This window comes from Kogia breviceps, chromosome 5 (assembly GCF_026419965.1).
Source record: "Kogia breviceps isolate mKogBre1 chromosome 5, mKogBre1 haplotype 1, whole genome shotgun sequence".
Lineage (NCBI taxonomy): Eukaryota > Metazoa > Chordata > Mammalia > Artiodactyla > Physeteridae > Kogia > Kogia breviceps.
This window is the reverse complement of record NC_081314.1, coordinates 20562012-20589884: the sequence shown is the minus strand read 5'-3', so window position 1 is coordinate 20589884 and position 27873 is coordinate 20562012. Positions and strand designations below refer to the sequence as shown.

Here is a 27873-nt window from a genome sequence, read left to right as displayed (position 1 = left end):
ACATTTCCCACAATAAAAAGTTTTTTTGAAAAAAGAAAAAAAGAGCAATGAACTGTGAGTCAGACTGATACAGATTAAATTCAGCTGGGCCACTTAGTTCTGGGGGCAAGTTCCTGAACTCTCTGGGCCTCAGTTTCCCCATCTGTATAATGGAAAGTATACAGATGCACCCATTCTGCGGGCAGAGATGAGAGACTGTACCTGTCTCAGGTACATGTTAGTGGTGAGGAAAGACAGAAAGATATCAGAATAAAGTTTAACATGACAACTACAGTGATAGAGGTATACCCACAGGGAATATGGGAAGTACAGAGGATGACCAGGGCAGCATGAGTTGTTTTTTTAAAATTTATTTTTTGGAAGTAGAGTTGATTTACAATGTTGTATTAATTCCTGATCTGGGTTTTGAAGGATGGGTAGGAGTTCACCTGGCAGATAAGGAAAGCATGAAGGCTGGATGGCCTAGTTAGGTCATGACACACAGAGGTAGCAACATGAGTCAAGGTCTGGAAGCTGGAGAGGCCCACATCTGTTCAGAAAAATAGTTCAGCCTATAGCAGGGGAGAGAAGAAGAGATAAAGCCAGAGTGAAGAGCAGGGCCAAGTTGTGAGGGTTTATTCAAGAGCACACCCCTGAATAAATTCAAATTGCATCTTAGTAAGTTCATTCCAGTAGAAAGGGGAATGAGAAGTTGGAAAGCAGTTGCTCCAAATCTAGGAAGCAAAGAGAGACAGAGAGACAGAGATATCACAGAGGGAGACCAGCTGGCTGCCCAAACAGAGCCTCCCAGGGTCACTGTATCTTGATGTGCCTGGTGCTCAAAACTCAGATTTTATTAGGGCATGTGTAGAAAATTAGGCCTGAAGGGCCGGGTCATGACACATACACCCAAGCTTACATACTGGTGTACCGTGGCAGTTAAACTCTTTAGTGCCCAAAGCAAGCCCCCCTATAACCATCCAAGGTAGCTGCGGGCAGGATGCTGGGTGAGCCCAGAGCCAGAACTTGTGGGAACAGGATGAGGGAGGCCTCGGCAGAAGGTGAAGCCTAGGGAACTTTGTCGTTCCTTCCCACTCTTCCCAAGGCCTTCCCCGCAGGATCTGGTCTTTGCCTGCCTTTCTAACCGCATCTCCTACCATAGCTGCCGATTCCCCAAAACCAGCACAGAGCCTGGCACACAGGAAATAATAATCACGTGCTGAAGACACGAAGGCAGTAATGGATGAGCAAATAAAGAAGCTTCGTGGAGGAAGCCATGTTCGAGAGGAGCGTTAAAGTGGGGAAGGGTTTCTCAGGTGGCCAGGGCCAGGGAGTGTCAGGTGGTAAGACCAGGTGTTCTAGGCAGAGGCAACGGCATGGGTCAGGACAGCAAGGAGGTCCATGAGCAGCCTGGGGCGGCCTGAGCAGGACCGGAGGCAGGTCTGTGCAAAGCAAAGGCTGTCAAAGTCGAGTGTGCATCGTAAGCCCCTGGAAGGCGTGTTAAAACACAGATCATTAGGACCCACTCCAGAGATTCTGACTCAGACCTCTGAGGTAGGGCCTGCGAACGTGCATTTCTCACAAGTTTCAGGTGGCGCTGATGTTGCTGGTCCAGGGACCACACTTTGAGAACCACTGGTCTGCTAAGGAAGCGTCCACGTGGAGGTGCAAAGGAAGACAGCTCCAGGGAAGTCAGATGAGGTGACTGCCGGCCAAGCCGGGAGCAGCTTGAGCCTCCACAGCCAGTGGGCAGTGCCCCGCCCTGCACCGTCCCTCACAGAACACACCCCTGCCCCCCAAGACCTCTGACTGCCATTGCCCTGCCGCTCAACCCCAGCTACTCTCATCCACAGCATTTTAGGCTTTGAAGGTGAATTTTGTTTCTGGCTCCAGCAAAATTAATGGGTCCTAATCCCTCAAAACCAGCTAATCTCACATAGCAATTCGCACTGTTGCTGCTCTGACGGTACCTCTTTTCAACAGAAGACCTGGTGTTAAGTCACGCAGCCTTGATGGTAGGAGTCCCAGCTCTGTTTGGGCAGGAGGACAGAGAGGAGAAGATGTCATCTGCTGGTGTCCCCAGCACACCATGTGCAAGCTGCTAGCCTGCCCTCCCTTAAATCCACCCTTGAGTGTAAATGTTACAACAGTTTATACTTTTCTCCTACTAGAAAAGTGGGCAGGAGTGGTCCCAGGCTCACGGGTAAGTATGTTTGTATTCACAGCATCAGTCAGGGACTGTACATTTGGTATTTTTATCACCTTCTCCCCTGGAAAGAAAAGGTGATCAGAGAAAGTGAGGTTAATTTGCATCCACTTCAGCCATAAATCCAAGAGGACCAGATAGCTAATGTACATCTCTCGAAGTTTTAAACACAAGTGCCCTCTCCTCTCTAGGGCCTGACAGCAAAGTTCGCAGCCGCAGAAGCCCCCTGGGCCTTCAGAGTCGGACCGCAGATCTGCCTCAGCTCTCCTCAGCTTACAGGGCTCGGAAATGAAAGCTCGGGGACTTGGAGTGGGAGATGGTTTGGTTTGATCGGTCAGGGTCCTCACACCCGGTAGGGAAGATGCCTCTTTGTCTTTGTGATGCAGCCCAAATAGGAACCAGGAGTCCTGACTGTTCTGTGTTACAGCAAAGACAGAAAACAGTCCTCCACAACAGTCTCTCTTGATTCTGATGTGCCTTTTAGTTTCCAAAACTGATGACAAAGATATGCACACTTTCAAGTCACATTGACCTGGTTTGGCCTTCTGGCTCTGCCACATTCCAGCTATCCGATTTGGGCAATTATCATATGCTCTCTGAGCCTCTTGGCATCCTCATCCATAAAATGATATCCGCATTAGAAGAGGGCCGTGAGCATTTAGTGAAGTCATGAATATTGAGTATTGGGTGGAAGGTGGAGAACAGTCGGTGAGCTAGGATCTGTGTAACAATTGACTCTCCATGGAGGAAACGCTCTGCTTTATGGTGTTTGCCAATTTCCCTAGTGTAGCTACTCTCACCACAGCTGACATCAAGCTACCAGCATGAATGCAGAGTTGGGAAGAGATGCATTGTAGGACAGTGTTACATAGCGTTCCCACCTGTCGACTAAAGAAAAACACACAACTTAAAAGTTGAGAGTTAAGTTTTATTAGGGAAACTTACTGAGGACTGTAGCCCCAGAGACAGCCTCTCAAATAGCTCTGAGGAACTGCTCAGAAGAGGTAAGGTGAGAGGCAGGATATATTGGAGTTTTTTGCTGGAAAACAACATGTGGTCGAACATCAAAAGATTACCGCTAATCACAAGAAACTGACGTCTCAAGTTAATGATTTTAGTGCTTTTCTATATAAAGGAAGATGCAGAGTCTGGGCTCATTGAAATTATTTCTTCAATATGCATCTTAACTCTCTGGGGCCAGTATCCAAAGCACAGAAGACTTCCTGTTTTTCTCCACCCTGAGTTCTCTGGGTGCACCATGGGGCTGGGGGCAGCTGCAGGGGCTGATGGCCTGGTCCTTGTAGAACTGGAATGGTGGGTAACATTCTTTGTTTACTGGAATGGCAAGCAATGTTCCCTGTCCTCACATCATTACAGATACAATAGAAGCAAATAACCCCAAAAGCAGAGATAACCGTCAAACATAGTAAAACAATTAGGAAATGATGAGTAGTCATTACTTTGTATTTTGAGTATTTGTTTCCTTTGTTTTTAGTATAATTTATGTAATTGTAAGTTCACATAATTAAAATTTTCACGGGGGCTGCATTTAACAACCGGCTCATGAAACTCCTGAAATATTTATTTAACAGTCTGTCCCGGCAAGCAGGTACAAGCCAGTGCAAGCCAGCTCCAGCCTGTGAGTGGACCGCACCTGTAGGCAGTAAATCCAACTTCTCTCACTCTTCCTTTCCTGTCCTCATTCCCCGGGAAGGTTTCGTGGTTTTCCGAGGTATGGAGACAAAGATGGTCCCTGTCGCACTGCAGGCACCACACTTACTTTTGGCCTTGGCCACCGTCCCAGTCCTCAGCCTATGCTAAACCTCAGCCAACGTCGCAGCCCTGGACCCGCCGCCTGGCCCTTTCCTGGCTGGGGGCGCTGGGCCACCCCTGACACCCAGAGGACATGGCCTCTGTGGGGCTGAGGGGCCGTGGGAGGACAGAGGAAGGCTCTCTGTGCTCAGCGATGGCCTGGAGGTCTATTTTAGGATCCAGTCTGTGGAGATGGGGAAGCACGGCCAGCAAACTGTGCTTTGGCAAGTCAGGGCCTATAATTAGCCTCCACTTGAGGGTCGAATAAACCCCTGGTTGTTACTGAGCAACAGCGAAAGCAGGAACCTCCAGCTTCCCTGAGCCCAGAGCTGCCCAGCCTCCTTTGGACAGACATTGGACAGAATCTCCCCATCTGCTGGGCAGCGTCCAAAGTGTCCCAGGCAGCCTCCTGTCCTCAACCCCAAGTAAGGAGAAGCAAGGACAGAGCCCTGGCCTCGCCTCCCAACAGCCTGTATCTCCTACCGACTCCTGCACCGTTGCTCCCAGCAGCCTCTTACTTATGAAGAGTCTGCAGTCTGCTGGGCAGATGTCACCGATTCACACACAGGGGACAGTTGCTTCTGGGCAGAGCAAAGCCCAGGTCAAAAGGCAGCACATGCAAGCGCTAGTGTGTTTGTTCTGGGCTGTGGGACATAGGTGACTGCATCCCCAGGCATCTTTCTGCTTTTCCAGAATTGTGTGCCTCTGAATATGGTACACATATATTCCCCCATACCCCAGGGTTGGGTTTTGTGTTTTTTGGTTTTTTTTACTTTTTCTGTCCACCTCCTGCATTGCATGTTTTCAAAGCAGAAACAAAACAGAGCTGTACCCACGTGAAGCGTTTAAGCCTCAAGCTCCCTCACTCGCACGTCTCCCTTTGTATTAGTAATTTCTTATTCTTTTTCTTAAAGGCAGTCTCCCAACTTGTACAAGCTCCAGGCCCACATCTTCCCGCATCTGGCCCTGCATGGCCACCTACTCTAGAGCACGTTGGAAGCCATCATCTCTGCAGCTGGGGTGTTTGAGCCCATGGTCTGGACACCAGCTATGACTCAAGGTCCCGTGCTAGGGTGGAATATTTGCCATGAGCACCATTGTGAGAAAACTAGCAGGGTAATTGCCCTGGGCTGCAAATTCATCATCTGCAAAATGGCATCACGGAGCACCCAAAGACAAGGAAAGGGGCTCCTAAATGTGGGTGCAGCAGCGTGTGAAGGAGGATGAATAGAGGGCTGAGTCAGAGCAGCCAAAGCCAGTCCTCAGAGGCCTCACATAGCCAGAGCCTTTGAATGAACTATATTCAACGATATTAACTCTATGTTCTTATTTTCTGTATTCTTTTTTTTAAAATTTATTTATTTATTTATTTATATTTTTGGCTGTGTTAGGTCTTCGTTTCTACGCGTGGGCTTTCTCTAGTTGTGGCCAGCGGGGGCCACTCTTCATCGCCGTACGCGGGCCTCTCACTGTCGCAGCCTCTCTTGTTGAGGAGCACAGGCTCTGGACACGCAGGCTCAGTAGCTGTGGCTCACGGGCCCAGTTGCTCCGCGGCATGCGGTATCTTCCCAGACCAGGGCTCGAACCCGTGTCCCCTGCATTAGCAGGCAGACTCTCAACCACTGTGCCACCAGGGAAGCCCCATTTTCTGTATTCTTGATGCTGTGGCAGCTGGGGCCTCACTGACAGGCAGAGACGGCCCCATTGCAGGGCTAGTGAATCCTAGAGATAGGAGCTACTTACCTGTGAGAGTGCCTGAGATGCAAACCAACCCATCCTGAGTCAATACCCCAACCTGCCTCCCCTTGCTGGGGCTCACACTCCAAGAGGTAATATTCCTCTGCTCTGACCACCCAGGGCTGGGTACCAGACAACAAGGGTCCACCCCTATAGCTCAGAGACCACTGAAATGATTCAAACCAGCCAATACCAGCTGCTTACACTGCTGTGCCCATCCCTTCCCATGGAAACCACAATAAAGCCTTTTGCGCATGCTTTTCCCCTCGCCCCTTCTGCTTCCTGAACAGCCCTGGTTCTTCTCTGGGTAGCCCTACACGGTAGGGCTGCCCTCCTCTTGGGAACTGTGAGTAACAAATGATCTTTGCAACGGCAGTTGTCTCCTGATCTGTTGGCCTCTCCATATACCAGAATAAAAACAAAATCCTGGGTACATCTTACAATACCCTTCTTGGGGGCTTCCAGAAAATGACCTCCAGACCTGGGACAGGGGAAGACTGGGAGTGGTTCTCCCATGGTCACGCAATTCATTCATGCAGGCATTCACTCAACAGGTGTTGATGGAACGTCCACCACAACCAGAGCTTGGAGACACAGCAATGAACAAGGAGTTGACCCTGGGAAGGGCCGCTTCAGCACAGTGGGATGAGGGCTTTGCTGGGGAAACCAAGGGAGCACAGGCGTGGACCAAGTCCCAGATCTGGGTGGAAGGGATGGTGCCCCCCTGTTCCAGTAGGGTCATCCTGTGTTGTTTGTCCACCTCATTGAATTTCCCACCAGCAACCTCATCTTCTCTCTGCTCCAGCGCTGCCCTGACGCACACTGGAGAGCAGGCAACTGGGGTCTACCCCTCCCCGTTCTTTCTCATCTTACTCCCGTCTCTGAGCTCTGGTGCCGGAAGTCCTCCACCAAGTTAGCGAGGAACTTCCAACTCATTTACTTTCAAAAGCAAAGGACTGATAAGAGCTTAAAACAGTGATTTGCAACGTTCTTTTTTTTTCAGTTTTATGTATTTTTATTAAACATAATTTACAAATAGTAAAATACACAAATCTTAATGGTACAGCTTAACAAATTGTTACCTATTATACATCAGTGTAATCACCAGATCCAGATACGGAACATCTTTATCACTCCAGAAAGTTTCCTCAGATTTGCATCCTTATCTTAAAGTAACAGTTCGTTTATCCCCCATCCCAAGCTGAAGATTATCCGAAAGCCAATATGTAAAAAATATATTTATTTTAAAAAGAAGTTTCTCAGGTTAAGAAGATGATTATCCTCCCAATCCCCACCTGTGGGGAACCCTGAGGGGTTCTGAGGGCCAAGTTTGAAAAAATCATTCTTCCCGAACTGTATGTACAATGTTCATGTACATACATAAACTGTATGTAAAATGCTTATGTTCACGTGTATGTTCTGAGGGTGGACAGAATTCTAGAGCCGAGCTGTCCAGTTCTGGAGCCACCTGTGGCCACCTGTGGCTATTTAAATGTAAATTAGTTAAGATTAAATGAAAGTAAATGTTCAGTTATTCAGTTGCCTTTGCTACATTTTGAGAGTTCAGTGGCCACGTGTGGCCACTGTGTTGGACCACACAGTGTAGAACAGTTCCATCATCACCGAAAGTTCTATTGGGTAGCACTGGTCCAGAGATTTCATCAGCTTCCCAAAGGCATCCATGACCAGAAAATGTTAAGAGACACTAAGTCAAGCCAGTGAAACTTCATTTAAGGAGCCAGAAATTTCACTGGAGAGCCGAAAGCTCATCATTGTGACAGAGGCCACAGACAAGTCTGCCTTGAGTAATCTTTTTGCTCCAAATATCCAACCCTAAAAGCCCTTTAGAAGACACCCAGATTTTATGCTTTAGTGTCTATCTCGCCCCCTCTTTCTTAGAGAGGGACACTTGAATTCTAAAAATATTTGCCATGAGAAAGGTGCTCTCAGTGCCCCAGAGCCTCTGTGCCCAGCACGAGGCACCATTTGAAGTAGGAAGACGTCGCAGTGACCTTGTCCTTTGGTGTGTGGTCGTTCTAGGTGGGCGAGGCAGTCCTGGAAAACGCACGGCTCATGCTGCAGACGGAGAATATCCAGGCGGGCGCGGACGACTTTAAGGAGAGGTAACGCTCCACAGCCAAGGGGACAGTCCCTCCGTGCCCCAGACTCCTGGGCCACTCGGGTAATGAGGCCCCAGAGTCTGCAGCAGGCACCCCAGCCTCATGGAAGGCTGGGTGGGATAAGAGAATAATTCTCTGGATAAGAGAAACCAGAGCCAAGAATATCTGGCTCAAACCCTCCTTGTAAACACAAATAGGTCCCAAGGCTTCAGAGATTTTGCCAGTGTCACTTGGCTTAGAGCAGAGGTCTCAAAACCTAGTGTTCACCAGAATCGCCTGAGGGACTGATGGAAAACGCAGATTGCTGTGCCCACCCTCAGAGTTTCAGATTCAATAGGCCTCAGGTGGGACCTAAAACTTACATTTCTAACCAGTTCCCAATGATGCTGATCCTGCTGGTCCTGGGACCGAATTTTGAGAACTACTGGTTTGGAGCAATGCTTCTCAATCCTGGCTGCATGTGAGAATTACCTGGGCACTTAAAACTGCCAGAGCACAAGCCCCACAGACATTAGTGGGGGTGGGTCCTGGCCTCTGTATTTTTAAAGTTCACCAGGCTTTCTTGATGTCCATCCAGCCTTGAGAACCACCTCTTAGGAGTCTAATAGTGTTTCCTATAATGTGGCTGATGAAGATCATTTTAAGGGGTATAAAGACAAACGTTTTAATTTTAATAGTCATGTATTTACTTATTTATAAATTTATCTATTTATTTATTTATTTTTGGCTGCACTGGGTCTTTGTTGCTGCACACAGGCTTTCTCTAGTTGTGATGAGCAGGGACTACTCTTTGTTGCAGTGCACGGACTTCTCATCGTGGTGGCTTCTCTTGTTCCAGAGCACAGGTTCTAGGCGCACGGGCTTCAGTAGTTGTGGCACAAGGGCTCAGTAGTTGTGGCGCACGGGCTTAGTTGCTCTGAGGCATGTGGGATCTTCCCAGACGGGGAATCGAACCCATGTCCCCTGCATTGGCAGGCAGATTCTTAATTAACCACTGCGCCACCAGGGAAGTCCCAGTCATATATTTATTTTTATAGTAACCTTCTGTTTATGGCCCATGAAACTGTTTTTCCACCACAGTACTCCCATTTATAGTGGCAATTTAAAATTTATTTAATATAAAGAGCTTTTAAAGTTTATTGAGTTAAGATTTACTCTTTAAGTACATGAATTTAAGGAACAACATAAAGTAAATAATGATGCAGAAGATACACATTTAGTGCAAAATCGTGTAGGTGAGTGGGGTTTGCACAACACTGGCCTAATGGAGAAGCAAAATGAAGATGCCCCTTTTATAGATGACAGTGATTTTGAGACTATTTTGAGGGGAAGGTGTCCTGAGAGTTGAGCAAATGGGTGGATGATGGGATTGTTATTCCCTAATTTAGCAAAAAGATGAAGAGGAAAGGCATATAGTTAGGAGTCTATGGGGAAGACCATGATCCCATGGCCATTCTTTTTTTTTTTTTTTTTTTTTTGTGGTATGCGGGCCTCTCACTGTTGTGGCCTCTCCCGTTGCGGGGCACAGGCTCCGGACGCGCAGGCTCAGCGGCCATGGCTCACGGGCCCAGCCGCTCCGCGGCATGTGGGATCTTCCCGGACCGGGGCACGAACCCGTATCCCCTGCATCGGCAGGCGGATTCTCAACCACTGCGCCACCAGGGAAGGCCCCATGGCCATTCTTATCTTAGGAATAAGAAGGGTGTTGTGATGAAAAAGGGAATCTCCACCATCTCCTCAGATCCCCAGTCATTTCCTTTCTTTGAGACCAAGCTTCTCCACCTGCTAAAAGGCCTCCATTGATGCCACTCTGGAGTCAAGGAGACTCTCAACCAGCCAGGGTTGCCGTCTTGCTCAGCACTGGTAGCCAAGGTCAGAGGCAAACAAAGAAGTGCAGCCATCATCCAGCCACTGACAACTCTCTGCATGATTAAAGACAGATGCCAACTGGGACTTCCCTGGTGGTCCAGTGGTTAAGACTCCACACTCCCAATGCAGGAGGCCCAGGTTCGATCCCTGGTCAGGGAACTAGAGCCTGCATGCTGCAACTAAAAGATCCCGCATGCCACAACTAAAAAGATCCCGCATGCCACAATTAAAAAAGATCTTGCGGGCTTCCCTGGTGGCGCAGTGGTTGAGAATCCGCCTGCCGATGCAGGGAACACGGGTTCGTGCCCCCGTCCGGGAAGATCCCACATGCCGCGGAGCGGCTGGGCCTGTGAGCCATGGCCGCTGAGCCTGCGCGTCCGGAGCCTGTGCCCCGCAACAGGAGAGGCCACAACAGTGAGAGGCCCGCATACCACAAAAAAAAAAAAAAAAAAAAAAAAAAAAAAAAAAAAGATCTTGCATGCTGCAACTAAATATCCCATGTGCCGCAACTAAGACCTGGCACAGCCAAATAGATAAATAAATATTTTTTTTAAAAAAAGATGCCGAAAAAAATAAATAAAAAATAAAAATTTTAAAAGATGCCGATAGACATCGAACTATTCACACTAAATTTAAGGTAGAATTTAATTAAGTGTGATTAAGGTAGCATCTGGCTGAAATGTTTTTCACTCATTCATTCATTTATTCCTTTTGGCATGAATTCATTCATTCGTTTATTCATTCATACATACCTTTGTCCTGCCATTCAACAGAGTAGAAGGTAAACTCACCGAAAGCAGGGACGTGGTCTATTTTGTGCCCCAGTGTATCACCAGCACCTAAAAGAGTGCCAGCACAAGATAGATGCTCAAAAAATATTTATCGAATGAGTGAATGAATGAATTCAACGAATGTTTGAATGTCTTCTTTGTGCCAGGCTCCTTGCCAGGTGCTGGGAGTGAAGTGGATCAGGCCTGGTTCCTGACCTCAGTGAGCCCACAGGTTAGTGGCAAAGACAGAGGGTGAACTCTGTTCACCACAGACAGTGATTACTGAGCAGATGTGCCATCACTGAGATGAGCCCAGATGAGGGGGGTCATTTAGCCTGGTTGGGGAGTTTTGACGAGAGATGATGCCTGATTTGGGTCCTAAACTCATGTAGAAGTTGAACAGGCAAATAAAGTAGGCATGACGTTCCAGGCAGAGAGGACAGCGTGTGCAGAGGTGGGAGGACATTAGAAGACATGCTGCGTTAGTGGAATCCCAAGCACCCCAGGATAACTGGGGCATATAGAGTGAATGAAGGGGAGACAGATCCTGGAGGACCATGCCAGCCATTCCAATTATCTGAGAGCAGAGGAGACCCATAGAAGGGGTTCAAGCAGTGGCTCATCATGACCAGATTTTAGCTATAAAGGAAGCTTTGTAGGGTGGAGACGACAGGCAGGCAAATGAGCAGGAAACAATGGGAGTGAAGGTTTGGATTGATGGAGAGGCAAGGTCTGGATTGGGAAGTAAGTTGAGGTCAGGTTATTGAGGATGACACTTAAGGAGTCTGAGCAGAGGAGGGTCTCCATGTGGTTAAGGAGAGTCACTCTGGCGGCAATGCTGTGGGGCTGGGAAGACAACGGGAGGCGTAGTTCAGGGCCTGCCTGGGATGGTAGCAATGGGCAGACTTGAGGGATGGGTTGAAGAACTAACTGGCTGGATTTGAAAATTATCTACATAGACAGCCTAAAAAGAGAAGGTTAAAGGTAAGTTCCAGACTTTGAACTTGGGTAATTTAGAAGGTGATTTCTTTGAATGAAATAGAAAATTGGGGAGGGAACGCTTACCTAAAATTCCGGGTTTGATAATAAGTTTGGTTTTGAGGAAGCTGAGTTGAGCTGATGGTGGAGCAGCCAAGCAGAAATGATGGGATGCCATAGACAATGGTGTGTTAGAGTGGCCTGCAGGCCAAGGCAAGACAGCTGTGGGTGTCATGAGCACCCAGGGGTTCTGACTGAAGCACCATTCAAAATGGGGCAGTGAAAAAACTGCTAAAAGTGTCACAGCAGCCTTGGGGGATATCACAGAGTTATCCCTCAGAGGACTGCCAAGAAAACAGTCTGTAGGAGACCAGAACCTCCAGTAATGCTGAATGGATCGTGTGCTGAAAGGGACCAGGCTCCCTGGAGAGGTGAGCAAAATAGGACTCCAGAGGCACGTGGGGGTTCTTCCAGCTTGGGTCAAAAGAGACTAATCCCCGTCATATGAGTGGGTTTCCATTTCAGCTGGAAGGATAGGACTTGTTTCCAAAAGAACTAAGTGTTAATAAGAACGCAATCCTTCAAAAAGAATAAACTTGGGTAGAAAATCTAATTCCACGTATAGAGCACAGAAAAACACTTCAGAAACCAGCCCCCAAGTGCTGATTCAAATGTACAGGTCCAACTCTGAGGGAAGTCTCTGGCGGTATGCCAAAGGACTGTTCTCAGTTCCTTCATTTACTATTTTTAACTGCAAGGTGCTTGAAAGCAGGCGTGGCAAAATAGCAGATGATACAAAGCCAGTTGGGGTGGTGAAGAATAGAATGACAGAATCACGATTCTGATTCCCATACGCTGGAACAATGGACCAATGACATTGAAAGAGAATAAACATAAACTCCTATTCCTGGATTCAAATACCAGTTGCACCCAGGAGGACAGGGAAATTGGGCCGTAAGAAGCTTTTGTGAAAAATGTTCAGGATATCTACTTGGCAGGAGACACAATATTAGTTAGCAGCAAACACAGCTAATCAAAATGAAATGAACAAACAAACAAAAACCCACAATACAAATCTTAGGATCCGTGATGAATAGAATTAAAGGGTTTAAACAAAGGAGCAGACAGTCCCATAAGACCCTGAAGTAATCAGGTAACATCTGGAGTTTTGCATTTCATTCTCTGTATCACATTTTAAGAAGGACACAGACCAACTGGAGCATTTCAAGTCATTCCAAAAATTATCTTAAACCTGCTGCTGCAAAAACAAAAATGAAAGGGTCATAGTCCCTGCCCTTGCTAATGACGAATATGAAAACCCATTTACATGAAAAATGGAGGAAGGAAGTAGGAATGCTTAACCTGAGGACAAAAAGGCTTGGAGGGGTGTAGGGGATGGAGATGGGGGACAAGACAGTGACATAAGAGAGTGTCTCCAAATATTTGTAGGACTGCCAGTGGAAGGATTAGACTGACTTTGGGTGTTCCAGTAGGTGGAACTCAGACTCTTTCAGGAATAGAGACTAAAGCTCTTGAAGGAAGCAATTTGCAATAGTTAGAGCTGTCCAAAAATGTCATGATGGCCTTGGGAGATGATGAGGTCCCTGTTGCTGGAAGTATTGAAGCAGAGCCTGCGTGATCACCTGTCAACAATGCCATCAAGGGATTGTCACCAGGCAAGAGTTTGGATAGATGAACACGAAAATCCTTTAAAATTCTAAGACCTTAGGAGGCTTTCTGAAATGAGAGGTGTGAGATTTCTCCCTTCTGTGGATGGATGAAGGTAAGGTGTGAAATTTGGCTGAGTGGAAGGCCATGGAAGAAAGGAGTGCCCCTGAGAGAAACTGCCAAAGACGCTGGGTAGTTGTTAGAAAAAAGGCCCCCAGAGATTGAAACAATGCAGAAGAAGGGGCAGTTTCAGACTTGTGTCTGCGTGTATATGTGTGCCTGTGTGTTTCTGCATATTTCGCATGCAAATCCAGGTTTCTGGTTTCTCAAGAGAAGGGCATACCCCTTCCCACGCTGCAGTGATGGGGAGGGCTGGGCAGCAGCGCCCCTTTAGGTGAAGCATGTGCTGTCCTACGCGTGTCAATCCCCACCTCTTGCTGTTGCCCAGACCTGGCCCTCATCCCTCATCTACATTCCCCACTTGGTCCCCGAAGGCATTTGAGTTTGCAGCCAGGGTCCTGAAATTTTACCTGGGCTTTTTGGGAGAGGAACCATGCACGTTCTTCATTTGGGGATCACCAGCACACAGCCTGGGACTTAGCAGATTCTCAGTAATGTTCGTGAAGGGATCCCCGGGTGAAAAGGATGACAGATCAGCATAACGATGACAACACTGGTCCCCCTACCTGGATCTGACCTCTCGGAGGAGCTTTCCCTAGAGCTCTATGCTTCCAGTGCCCCATGAGGCTGGCACCTAATCATTCCATGTGCCCTGTTATCAGAATGTGGCTGCAATCGCTTTCATTTTAATAAATCAACAGGCAGCAATTGCATTAACAGTGTCCTCAAACCCATTGGAACAGTGACTTTTAACATTCATTGCCTAAGTATCCCATAATTGGTCTGTTGGTCACATTTATAATCTGATTATTTTGGGGGGGGGGGTCACCCAGCTCTGCTGATTGAGTTCCTTTACCTACAGATATGAAAATGAGCAGCCGTTTCGAAAGGCGGCAGAAGAGGAAATTAACTCTCTGTATAAAGTCATCGATGAAGCGAATTCGACAAAAAAGGATCTGGAGAGTCAAATAGAAAGCCTGAAAGAAGAACTTGGCTTTCTGTCAAGGAGCTATGAAGAGGTAGGTGGGGGCCCTCACCTGTTGGGCTAAGCTTCACAACACAAGTGATGTTCCTCATCACTTGCCCAGGGCTGCAGGCAAAATGCCAGTAAAATATTTCCATCTTCTTGTAGTGGGTGAGGTTAACCTGCGTTTCAAACTCAAATGGCTTCAGGGACCAGGCCGGTACATAAATGGGGAGGCAGCAGGTCCAAGCAGCAGTGAGTGATGGAACGTGTGTTGAATTGGAGGGAGCATCCCCTGAGCTTTCCAGTTCAGACTTTTTTTTCAACACTGTACTGGACAAACAAAAGAACTCCGAGAGTAGCCCCAGGCTGTGGTTTAGTCACACTCAATGAAATTAGGTCAGATCGTTGAGTGACAGGACTGAGGGCGCCTGTGGTGATGTTGTCCAGTGTCCTGCAGAACTGCAGTGATCCTAAGCAACCTCACACAGGTCAAGATGCAAACGTCCAAGATCCAAAAAGTGCTTGCAGTTGGAAAAAGGCAAAACCCATTTAACCATGTTCACATTGGGAAGTTCCTTCTTTTGTCCAGCTGTAAGCTAACCAGGAATCAATAAGCCCACTTCCTCCTGTCCTTAGCTCCATAGTTTGTCACCACTCTCCAAAGGTAATGCTTTAAAAACTCCGCAGTTATCTTTAAATCTCTTTCCGCCTCCTCTGACTTTATGAAATTCAAAAATTTCATCTTGCTGTTATTGCTTACTCTGTGTTGTTATTTTGTTATTTATTTATTTTGCTCTTTGCTTAGGGTGGGCATGGGTTTGTGAAGAGTAGCCTAAGAAATACATCCTGGGGAAAAGAGAATATAGCGCCCATGCTGGGAAGGGGACCAGGGACTTTTCCAGTCTTTGTGAAGCCCCACGTTTGGCAGCAGCAAAATGAGAAGCAAAGTATTGCCCACAGAGCTGGGCTTCGGCTGGCTAGAATTCTGTGTCTCTTCTTTCTCCTCCGGAACTCACTGAGGTATATGTTGTCACTTTCAGGATGTGAAAATGCTATACAAACAGCTGGCAGGGTCTGAGCTGGAACAATTGGATGTTCCCATTGGCACTGGGCTGGATGACATCCTTGAGACGATCAGAATTCACTGGGAGAGAGATGTCGAAAAGAAGCGGGCGGAAGCGGGGGCCTTGCTCCAAGCTAAGGTAAGAGGCAGGACCAGCATCCTCAGTCTGCCCTGTGCAGAAGGAGGCCAAGCAAAGATGAGTAGCAGCCAACATGCAAAAGAAGAAAAGCAACAATTTCAATCTCGTTAGACAGAAAAGAAATGCAATTTAAAACAAAGCTTTTTGTTTACCTGTCTAAATGCAGAAAAAGTTTAAAATGGTAATACTCAGTGCTGGCAAGCGTGTGGAAATGTGGGTGCTCTACTGAGTTGTTGGGGAGCACAAACCCATGTGACATCTTTGAGGAAGGGATTTGATGACATGTACCAAGAACCATAAAATGCTCCTGCCTACCACTTGAATAATCTAGACCCCATCCTAAAGGTATAACTGAAAATACAGATAAAGTGTACATCCAGATACACCCACTGAAGCCTTTATTATTATAAGGGTGAAAAAAATTGGGAAGAAAACTTTATAAATATTTAATAACAGGAGAAAGACTAAGCCACAGCTTAACCATGCAATAAAATATCAGGCAGTTATTAGAAATGATATTTATGAAGCGTTTATAGCAATATGGGAACTGCTCAGGCAATAAGGTAAAATGGGGAGAAAAAAGAGAGTACAGATTGGTATGTACCAGGGGTCAGCAAACTTGTTCTGTAAAGGACAAGACAGTAAATATTGAGGCTTCCTGGGCAAGATGGTCTCTGTTGCAATACTCAGCTCTGCTACCGTGGTGTGAAAGCAGCTGCGGACAGAAGGTAACCAGTGAGCATGGCTGCGTTCCAATAAAACTTTATTTACAGAAACAGGAGGTGGGCTGGATTTGACCTTCGATCTGCAGTTGCCAACCCCTGCTATACACAGTAGGTAAAGCATTCAAACAAAGAAACTAGGCATCCAGAAAAGGTCAGAACACGGTTTATTGTACTTCAATTATACCTTAATAAAGCTGTGAAGAAAAGGTCTCCCTTAAAAAAAAAAAATCAGAAAGAAAACTCTAAACTGTAAAGGTATTAGCATTAGCAGTGGTTGTCCTTAAGTGTGGGACCCATTTCATGTTGTGATGGTGATGTTTTTTCTTTCTTGTTTCCGAGTTTTTCTTAAGTTTTTTTTAAGTAGTATGAATTATATTCATGGAGGGAAAGCATCTTTGATTAAACTTATAAATAAGAAAGGAATTAATCAGAAAATAGAATGCACAGGGTTTGTTCTTTCCTTCGCCTTTTCCCACCCATTCCCGATTCTGGGATTCTGAGGCAGAGGATTGAAAGAGCAGCAGAGGAAGGGAAGCATGAAGGAAGTGGTGAAAATAAAGTAGAATTTGAAAGAAGGCAAGAGGGCTGCTCCTGATTTCTCGGTGACCATTGAGTGGGTCTCAATCCTGACTGCACAACAAAATTATTTCAGTGCACTTTCAAAATCACCCAGGCCCAACACCAATTAAATCAGAAGGAGGAGAGGGACTTCATGGTTTTTAAGCTCACTTATTATTCTAATACACAGTCAAGTTTGGGAACCACAAGAGTTGATAAAAACTCCCCAGAGAAAACCGGGAGGACCTTTTCTGCTCTTTCTTCTCCCAGCCCTCCTCAACCCCTGCCCCCAAGTATCAACAGGAAACTTCCCCCCAGGGTCTTCACAAGTCTGGATCCCCCAATGTTCTCCAGCCCAGAAAACATCTTCCACTCCCCAACTCTCCACCCCCTACCCCTTTCCAAAAGCTCTTCTTTCTAACCTTCAAATCCTTGGGCCAGGTCACTACAAACAATTTCCATGGCAAATAGTGCCTAGTAACTCCATGAAATACAGCCCCCATGACCAGTGAGAGGCAAAACCACACAAAGAGAAAGTGAAACCAAAGCATAGATGTGGTTTGGGTCCATTGCTTCTTAGGGGACTCATGAATATTTGTAATTAATGACCCTAGAGACCATCAGTCCCATTCCCTCATTTTAGAGGTGAGGAAACTGAGACCCAGAGAGGGCAGTTGATGTCCTGAGGTCGCACAGCTGGTTGGAATACCACAGTTCAGCTCTCCTGGCTCTTGATCTGGGATTTTTTTCTCTGCATTAGGCTGTCACTTCTCCTTGGCTCTGCTGCCAAAGCTAAATCACAGTGGCCCAGGAATTTGCAGACTTGTTTCTGTCCCAACCCCCCTGGGGTCTACACCACACCATAGTGATTATCTCTTTGGGAAAGGGTGGAGGGGCATTGTAATTAACAGAAATTAATCCTGCATAGTGTGAAAAAGAAAAAAAAAACTTCATTATTATTCACCCCTCACCCTCTTGAGAATCATCACCAGCCCAACAGTCATTCAAACATTAATTCTGAACAGATTCATTAGTGTTTTTTTAATAGAGTAATCTGAAAGCTACATCTCAGAGAAAACAGACAGTACGTGTTTCAGTTTGGCCGATGCTCCCTGGGCCTCTTGCAGAGAGGTGGAGCTCAGAAAATATTTGCAGAATGAGTGAATTCCTCTAATCATCAACAGAGATCAGAACTGACAGCCAGAAGTCCTCCAATAAATAGTTTTGTCAATTGCCGTCATGCCCTCCGGGGCTGACTTTTGTCCAGCCTGAACGTCTCTTGTAGGTTTCTTGGCTGCAAAGCACAAATGTGAAATGGTTTAGCACACGCTGCTTTCTAAACATTTTGCAGAGAGAATACAGACATGTATTTAATTACCTCTCAGCTTGGAGAGGCTAAAAGTTAATTGACATGATTAATTTTTCTTCATTTAAGTTCCTCCAGAAACTGATCCTGAGATAAATATTGAAGTGTAGGTGGTTTCTTTGGAAGTTGCGGGAAGCAGAGAAGCGAACAAACAAAGAACAGGTTATCCAACCAGCTCCCACTGCGGGAGACTGGAACATCCCCATGGGGGCCTGGGGAACAGTACAGAGCACAGGAGAGGAGAGAGGCGAGGAAGCTGGGGTAGTAATACCCCCTCCCCTCAGTCATCTGCCATCTGCTAGCAGAGTGACCTTTCAAAGACTTCAGAGAGAGCTCCCAGGGAGAGGTGCAGAATCTGACAGTGGGAAGGAAGCTGGGGAGAACTAACATGTTATGGCCCAAGGAGTCAAGGTGGATGCCATCAGCATCTGCTATCACTTTCCTGCCAACTCTTTTTATTTCTTAATCAGTAAACGCTTATAACACTAGGTTCCCTCCAGCCACAGTGTTATAGATGTAGGGAACCTCAGTGGTCCAGTCTTTGGAGCTTCTCAGGTTGCATGATTCAGTGACTGGGGGGGATCACGTTGGTCCAGAGAATTTCCAGTGTTTTAAAGTCTGGCCCTTCCTTTTCTGTTTGATGTGGTTACCCAACTCAGGGTATTTGGGGATACTTCGAGAACCTCCAACAGCACGCCATACCACCCTCCACACCTCCTGGCTAGCCATGGAACACACTCCCCAGCTGCAACTGACAGACCTTAAAAAGACCACCTTGGGGAATACTGAAGGGTCACTATTATTCACCTGTTTCCTGGATTCATGTGCTGAGACATTTCTACTCTGTAGAGCCACAAACAAAAGAGAAAGTCCTGAGTGCAAGTATGCTGTACACTGACGTTGGCTCGATTAAGATTTCTCAGTGCCCTTCTTTCTTAAAACTTGCAGAACTTATGGATACATCGAAATCATCTGTCAGTCATTGTTACAAGACCTAGAATTAAAAAATAAAACTGATAACCATGTGAGGCCGTTTGTGCTGGCTAGACCTCTGACATCCTTTCTGCTCATTCAATTCTCACAACAGCCTCAAAAGCAGGAACTCTTGTTATTCCCATTTCACAGATGTGTTTTCTGCTACCAGGAAGGAAAGAAGGGAGGGAAGGAAGGAGGAGAGAGAGCCAGGAGCTTCTAGTTTCCCTGCAGCCAGGCTGTTTCTACTAAGTTTTTCTTTCACAAATGCAAGCATTTCAAGCATTATATCATCAACAGGAAAATGAAATTCCAGGTAGCCAAAAAGACACTTTCAAAAATATTACGCAGTTAGAGTCTTTCATGTCCATGTCAGTCCATCATGATACATATAATCCCATGTTTCTTCCAACTGACCTTTTCCTTACAGTGTGCTGTCCTCCTGGAAACAGGGCCACCCTGAAGGCTAAGGGCTCCCAAAGTTTCTGAATCAGGCTGCTTAGGGTTTGAAAGGTTGACCTACCCCACTTCAGTTTCCCCTTGATGGGATTGGCGGCCCTCCCCTCAATTCCCAGAAGCCAAATCTCTGTCCCTTGTTCACTGCAGCTGGGTGATGTGCACAGTAACCAAAGGCTTATTCAGTCACCAGCGTGAGCGGGATGGGGGTGGGTGGCAGCTCCTATGAGTCCCTCGGGGCCAGGAACTCCACAACAAATAGATTGCTCCCATGCTCCCTGCCCTGACAGTAGGTCACACTTGCCTCAGATCAGTTTAAGGTATTTGTGGTCAGAAACTTTATCTGAGCTGTAACCATCATGCCTCACACAGTCAGGATGACAGATGGTGGAGGTGGTTAAGAATGAAGAGAGGTGAAGAGATGGAAACGAATTGTGAGGTTTCTGGTTATTGATAGTCTTGGAGCTGCGGGAGGCACCAGACACTGGCTGGAGCAGTGCCCTCTAATAGAAATCTCTGCAGTGATGCAGCTGTTCTGTAATCTGTGCAGAGTCCAGCGTGGCAGCTCAGCCACGCGTGGTTTTGAGAGCTTGAAATGAGCCTGACACACCTGAGAAACTGAATTCTTAATGTTATTTAATGTTTATGACTGCTTACATAAATACCTACATGTGGCTAGTGGCTACCATACCGGACAGCAGAGGTCTAGATCTACCCATGAGAGACTAGAAGACTTGGATAACATGTCACCATGTCATCCGTATTCACAGACAATAACTTGCTCTGTGAGGGCAAGTATTTTATACAGGCTGCTGTGTCTATGCCTTTTCTTTGCTTGCTTTTACCAAGAAGATTCAGTATTTTCTAGGATATATGAAATTAGATTAAATGAATTTCTGGCACTGTCACTTGCTCTAGGCTCCAAGACAGCCTAATAATGGTCCTGCCATGATAGCCAACTGGGAGAGTTTCTTTGAGAGAGCAGAATGCTGAGAGCATCTGTAATCTAGGGGTCCCTGTGTGCTGATGAGTTGGCTATAATCTCAATGGCTCTTCTGTGAAATAAGCACTGGCTTATTCCTCCTTGTGTGCTCACAGCAAGCACTGAAGATGAGTCACCTAGCATTTCTAAACCTCAAAATATGTCACAGAGTGAGTTTTGCAAAAGGGTCCCAGCTTGCTTTTATTTCTTTTTTTATTTATGCATTTTAATATCTAATACCTTCACTTGGTTCAAAATTCAAAATGATATACAGTGAAAAGTGTCATCCCACCCAGGTCCCAGCCACCCAGTCTTTGTTGTAGGGTCAGTCAATGTTTTCCTTTTCCTATGTGCCCTTTCAGAGACATTTTATGCACGTACAAGAAACCATGTATATATTTTCTCTTTTAACACAATTAGTAGCATTCAGAACATATTGCTTTTTAGCTGCACAATATTGTACCACAGGGGGCACCAAACTGTGGCTCACAAGCCAAGTCTGACCTGCTGCCTGTTTTTCACAAATAAAGGTTTATTGGAACATAGCCATGCTCATCATTTACATATTGTCTATGGCTGCATTTGCATTACACCAGCGGAGTTGAGTAGTTGCAACAGAGACCATATGGCCTGCTAAGCCTAAAACATTTACTATCTGGCCCTTTACAGAAAAAGTTGCCAACCCTTATTCCAGCTAACAGGTATCCCAGGGTTTCTTTAACCTGTGCCCTGCTGATGAATGGTGGCTTCCAATCTTTAGCTATTATAAATAAGACGAGTCACTGACTTTGTATGTCCCTCATTTCCCAATATAGAAATGTATCTGCTGGATAAATTTATAGACATGGAATTGCTGGGGCAAAAATTATGTGCATCAATAATTTTGATAAACATTGCCAAATTATCCTCTAAAAAGGTTATAACAATTTATATTCTCAACAGAAATGTTTGAGAGTGTCCATTCCCTGCATCTTCATTGATACTGTGAGTTCTCACAGTTTTGTGATCACTTTGTGATCTTTGCCCATATTATAGGTAAAAAATGTTTTTTCAGTATACTTTTATCTTGCATTTGTCATATTATGAGGAAGATGGAACATCTTTTTACATGCTGAATTTCATCCATATCTGCTTTTGTGTGTACTATCGGATCATATATTTTGCCCATTTTTATTAGGTCTGGGATTCTTTTTTACTGGTTTGTAGTGGCTCTTTGTAAATTAGAGAAATTAGTCCTCTCTCTGTGATATAAGTTGCAAATATCTTCTCAGCTTGTCACTTGTCTTTTTTTTTTTTTTGGCCACAGAGAGAGGTTTGCAGGATCCTAATTCCCTGACCAGGGATTGAACCCAGGTCCTGGCATTGGAAGCTCAGAGTCCTAACCACTGGGATACCAGGGAACTCCCTGTCAATTTATTTTTATTTTATTTATTTTATTTGTGGCTGCATTGGGTCTTCGTTGCTGCACACAGGCTTTCTCTAGTTGCGGCGAGCGGGGGCTACTCTTCTTTGCGGTGCGTGGGCTTCTCATTACGGTGGCTTCTCTTGTTGCGGAGCACAGGCTCTAGGCGCGTGGGCTTCAGTAGTTGTGGCACACGGGCTTCAGTAGTTGTGGCTCGTGGGCTCTAGAGCGCAGGCGCAGTAGTTGTGGCGCACGGGCTTAGTTGCTCCGTGGCGTGTGGGATCTTCCTGGACCAGGGCTCGAACCCGTGTTCCCTGCATTGACAGGCGTATTCTTAACCACTGCGCCACCAGGGAAGCCCCTGTCACTTGTCTTTTTACTTAATTTATGGTCGTTCCAGCTGGCTTTCAAAAGATATTGTTAGCCCGTAAGGAAGTGTTAGTATAGCTGTGTGCTACGGTGGTGTGCCCCAGCTGGTGTGGCTGGGGACAGGAAGGTAGGGTATCAGACTAGGGAAAATAAAGAGACTGTCTCATCAAGGGGGCACTGCCAGTTCTTTACCCAACTACCCAGCACAGCCACATGGGGGTGGCGCCCAAGTCCTCATCTCCACATGGGGGTGGCGCCCAAGTCCTCATCTCCTATATTGTGTTTTCAACCCCACGACTGGTCAACACCCATCCGCCATTGTAACCTCATCCTCATACCTTCCACCAAGGAATCTTCACTCACTCATTCAGACTCCATTTGCAAACCACAAACCAGACTGCAGGCCCCATGCTTGGTGCTGTGGACACAACGTCCCTGGCTTCAATTCTTGCTCATCCCCAGCCACTGATTCTGACGATCTCAAAGCTGTCTTAGCTATTTCTTTTTTTTTTTTTTTTTTTTTTTTTGTGGTACGCGGGCCTCTCACCGCTGTGGCCTCTCCCGTTGCGGCGCACAGGCTCCGGACGCGCAGGCTCAGCGGCCACGGCTCACGGGCCCAGCCTCTCCGCGGCACGCGGGACCCTGCCAGACCGGGGCACGAACCCGTATCCCCTGCACCGGCAGGCGGACTCTCAACCACTGCGCCACCAGGGAAGCCCTTAGCTATTTCTTAATAGTAACTCTTTCCCAGGAAAAGCGTAGGGATCTTACTTCGAAACTAAGAGATCTGCAAAGCCAAAACAACCCAAATCCCTGAGAAATTAAGGTAAGGTGGCTCGTATCCAACACTTAGTGTCCTGGCAGGGACAGAGCAGAGGTGAGCCTCCTTAGGAATGGGCTGGTCTCCGTGAACCCGAACAAAAATGCTGTCGCTGGGACTTCTCCAGTAATTACTTGCGGGTGAAGAAGATACCCCTCCTTGCTGAGCCCCTTCTGCCTCGCTCATCAGCAGGGTGTGCTCACTCACGACCAATAGGGCAGTGAGCCTGCCAAGCCGCACATTCCTCTGTGTTTCCTTTGGCAGCTTCGACCGAGGCTGGGAATTGGTCCTACACCCTAAAGAGAGCCGCTTCAACAGCCCGGCAGCTCTCATGTAAGTTCAAGGAGAGATATGGCTCAGCCTAGCCAGGCCAGCTCTTCTGCCAGTGTTGATGTTTCACCGAGTGAGACATGCACTTCTTTTTAATTCCCACTAAGGAGGACCCATGTCTCTGGTGAAGACTGGATGGCATCCAGCTTTCTCCCAAGTGAATCTTACGCCTGGCTGGGGTAGTTCAGGTGTGTGTGTGCTGCCTATCAAAATCTGTCCTCAGCTAAATAACATTTATATGACACTGGGTGACTGGAAAGTGCCTTATAATCATTACAATAATGACAGCCGATCCTCCGAATGAAAAGGAGATTGAATTCCATTCCTGGTAGATCTTCCTCTTCCGCAGTCCCGAGCCTGCTCCTGGAACACGTTGTAGACCTCCAATAAACACCACTGGGCATGTTCTAGGGGTAAAAACCGTGTTAGGTGCCCCGGGGGGGTTCGCGGGGAGAGTAAGAAGTCGTTCCTGCGCACAAGGTGCCACAGTCTAGTATGAGGTTGGCTGGGGTGCAGGTGGGAGACAACGGACAGAAAGATCACGCCAGGCAGAGTGAGCTGTGCTGGGAAAGCAGGGCCAGCGGTGCATTTATTGAGGGTTTACAGAGCGCCCCACAGTGTCCTGAGCACTTGACAGGTCTGTTCTCATTTCGTCTTCCCAACCCGAGATAGGTATTGTGATTTTATCCATTTTATAGAGGAGGAAACTGAGGCACAGAGAGGTTAGGTAAATCACACAGTTAGACCATGGCAGAGCTGGGATTCAAACCACGTGTTCTGACTATAGCATCAACACTCTTAACTGCTACTCTGACCCAGACAGACCTCCTGGAGTGGGCGGACCTTGATTCATCCTCTTTGTTAAGGATGAACACACGTGACATCTTGTGTGAGGTTGGGAGGGCTTTGTCTTGAGGGACCAAAAGGTTAGGCCAGACTTCTGTCAGGATCTTTCCAGACCACAAATCTGCGCCTTCCCTGCGGATAAGCTTCCTCTATCATGCAAGATCGGGAACGCCTTTGTCCCCAAGGAGCCCACTGCTTTCCCTTTCTCCATGAAAGTGACCATAATGAGGTCCGTGTGATCCTGTGAGATCTGAGAAGCTTAAGAGCAAGGCCGTTATCTGTGCTCTGCAGCAGAGCAATACTCTCATAAGGCCGTCCCCCAGCTGCAAAAACCAGAGAGCCTGTGACTTGCTGGAACCCACGCAGCACCTGCTCGGGGAAAGGCAGGCTGCACACGTCCACCCTTGAGGGGTCAGCCTGGACACGTGTTCTGCTAAGAACACACCAGCATCATTGCTCTCCACATTCTGCCCCCTCCTAAACTCTCACTCTCCCCTCACACCACAAAGTGGCCATTTTTTCCAGTCGCCAGGGGTGTTTTGGGGAATGGCAACGCAAATCAGCCAAATTGGTGGGGTATGGAGATGCCTCTTTTCCCCTCCATTTGGAGACCCTCCAATTCTTCATTCTGACTTACTCAACAGCCTGCTGCTCTTTTTTTTTTTTTTTTTCGGTATGCGGGCCTCTCACTGTTGTGGCCTCTCCCATTGCGGAGCACAGGCTCCGGACGCGCAGGCCTAGCAGCCATGGCTCACGGGCTTAGTTGCTCCGCGGCATGTGGGATCTTCCCGGACCAGGGCACGAACCCGTGTCTCCTGCATCGGCAGGCGGATTCTCAACCACTGCGCCACCAGGGAAGCCCAAGCCTGCTGCTCTTTGTCTGTCACATCCATCCCTCATGGGCAACACTGTGCCAATTTGTAAATTTTAATTTGAAAATTTTTACCATACTTCAAAATGCCAACATGCTTTCCTGCCCCAGAAACACAGCTGGAGTGCAAACCTGGGTGGCTCGGCTCGTGCGGAGTGGAGCCCAGAATTCAAGCTGGTTTGCAAGCCTGGGAACCAACATGTCTGAACCTCAGCACACGTCCCAGCAATGGCACTGAGAGACAGATCAATCCTCCCTTCCCATGCTCAGGAGCTAGAACCACACACCTCCTATTTGGTCTGTGAGGAGAAGTCTGTAGGCATTGGGTTGAAATGGAAACAGAAGTAGAGTTATTATAATAACGAGAAAACATAAATCTAAAAAGCCATTGGAGAAGAACATGTAATACTTTTAGGTGAGTTAAAACAATGAACTGTCCCCAGATGAAGGGCAAGTATCATTTGTGGCAAGCTGATTTAAGAAGGTCTGGGACATGATATAAAACAAAATTGAAACCCACAGTGATCAAATTAATTTCTTTTTCTCTTTCCATCTTAATTAACAAATGGTACAAGAAAATTTCCATTTGGTGCTGGGACGTCATTAACACTTCTCTTATACTTATTAATTTTGCCTTTCAACAGAGAGAAAGCCAGCTTTCAGACTCAGCAGCTTGGCAAGCAACATTTGCTAGAATATAACACAGTGGCTTGCTTTAATTTTATTGATTTTTTTTCAGTTATCCTTTATCTATGTCAAGTAATACAGTTTTATCAGTTTCTGTAGCAATCTAGAACTTTTACTTCCATGAACCAGGCATCACGTGGAAGTTTTAAATGCAGATTCCTGGGCCCCACTCAGGATCTCCTGAATCAGAATCTGCATTTTCACAAGGTCCCCCAGATGATACTGACACACTTTAAAATCCGAGAACTTAACTGTAGTTTACATTTTAAAGCCATTTATTTACAAGGAAAAAATGAATTGCTTCAGATAAAAAGAGTTTGAATTAGTATTAAGATACATGACAAACCGTGCTGCTTGTCCAGGAATATTTGGGAAACACTTGGGTACAGCATTTTGCCAATAAAACTAAGACCTGGGGATTCATCTCTCCAGAGATCAGTGTGTGCCACTGAACTACCAAGTACATTATCTGGGTCGAGAGGAGGGACAGTTCATTCAATGCCGGGGCTGTGGCCTTGGCCAGCAGCTTTAGCCCAGTCCTGCCCACCAAGCCTTTAAAACATGACTCCACGGGACTGGACTTCATCTCATGCCCGGCTCTTACCCATTCTGTGCTGGTGATGTTTCCCAACTGCCCTCTGCAAGGAAATGTAAACACATGTTTTTATGTGCCAGTCAAATTCATAACACTACCTAAAAGGTAACATAAAAGTTTCTGTTGATGTTTTCTTTATGTAATTTTAGAAATAACACATTTTAAGATAAAATACTTTGCTTTTCCATTTGCATCTATAGCTTCAGTGTGACTTGCTATTTCTTGCGAAATCCACCACCCATTTTTATAATTCTGTCATCAACAATAGTGTCACAAAGTCAGACTACAGAAAAATGCTTGATTATTAATATCTGATTAAGCAACTAGTCACTCACATCAGTGATGAATGAGGAGAGCTCTGCTATGAATTTTGGTTAATATTTGGATGAGTTCATTCATCAGCGTTGTGAGTGACTTCTTTGTGAATCACATGATAATTTTCAGATACCGGAAGAATAGTCCCTCGAATTTTTGTGACATTTCCAGTGCAAAAGCTACAGACATGACCCACTTTTAAGTTTAATCTGCATTATTAACATTTTCTGCATCCCATTCTTAAATCTGGACAAGCAACAAAACAATAATTCAACCCCTGATTTGTAGCGTTTGCCAGTTTCCATGGTGTAAATACTCTCACCATGGCTGATTTCAAACTACTAACATGATGTAAATGAGCACAAAGTTGGGAAGAGAAGTGCAGGAGCACAGCATTATGTGTTATTTCTACCACACAAGTACCATTGATGTAAATTACCTCAGTAGCATAGATAATGATAAAATGCAAAATAATTAGCCAGTGATGTGTTTATTTATTACCCTTTTTCATATAACTTATTTGATTGTAACTTGATATAATCTAATTTTGAATGGTGGCTACATGGCCAACAGATCACAAAATTCCTGAAACTTTAACCCTTGGCTTTTGTGAGCTTATAGGAGCCAGCTTCAGCTCACGTCTGCCCCTGGCCACTCTGACTCCATTTGTCTGCCAGGGTACCTCTCTCCCACACAGCCCATCTGGCCAGGCCCTGGCCCCAGAGGGAGGAAGAAAAACCGTCCTATTGATCACAGGACTTGGTGAACCATGAGGGTATTTTAGAGGGATCCACCTTCACTTTGAGGGAGACAGTTCTAATTTGGAGGGTCTTAAGTTGAGGCATTGGTGGAATTGGCAGCATTAAGTACTGGTTGTTAAGAGCACAGCACTGGGGTCGGCTGCTGGGCTTGAACCCCAGCTCTGACCCTCATGGGCCATATGCTCCTTTTTTTAAAATTATTAAAAATTTTTTTCTTTTTGGATGTGTTGGGTAGCGAGCAGGCGCTACTCTTCATTGCAGTGCGTGGGCTTCTCACTGTGGTGGCTTCTCTTGTTGCGGAACATGGGCTCTAGCCGCCCGGGCTCAGAAACTGTGGTGCCCCCATCTTAGTTGCTCCGCGGCATGTGGGATCTTCCCGGACCAGGGCTT

The 27873-nt window shown here is 46.4% G+C and overlaps 1 protein-coding gene across 1 annotated transcript in view; it reads left to right on the top strand.

Annotated features, from left to right (window-relative positions):
• BFSP2 (beaded filament structural protein 2) overlaps window positions 1-27873 on the top strand; it is a 67402-nt gene that overhangs the window by 28322 nt on the left and 11207 nt on the right. Inside the window, exons 2-4 of the mRNA XM_059065347.2 lie at window positions 7775-7857; window positions 14122-14278; window positions 15267-15428. Of these exons, the coding sequence (XP_058921330.1) occupies window positions 7775-7857; window positions 14122-14278; window positions 15267-15428 (402 nt within the window). The remainder of the gene's footprint in view (window positions 1-7774; window positions 7858-14121; window positions 14279-15266; window positions 15429-27873) is intronic.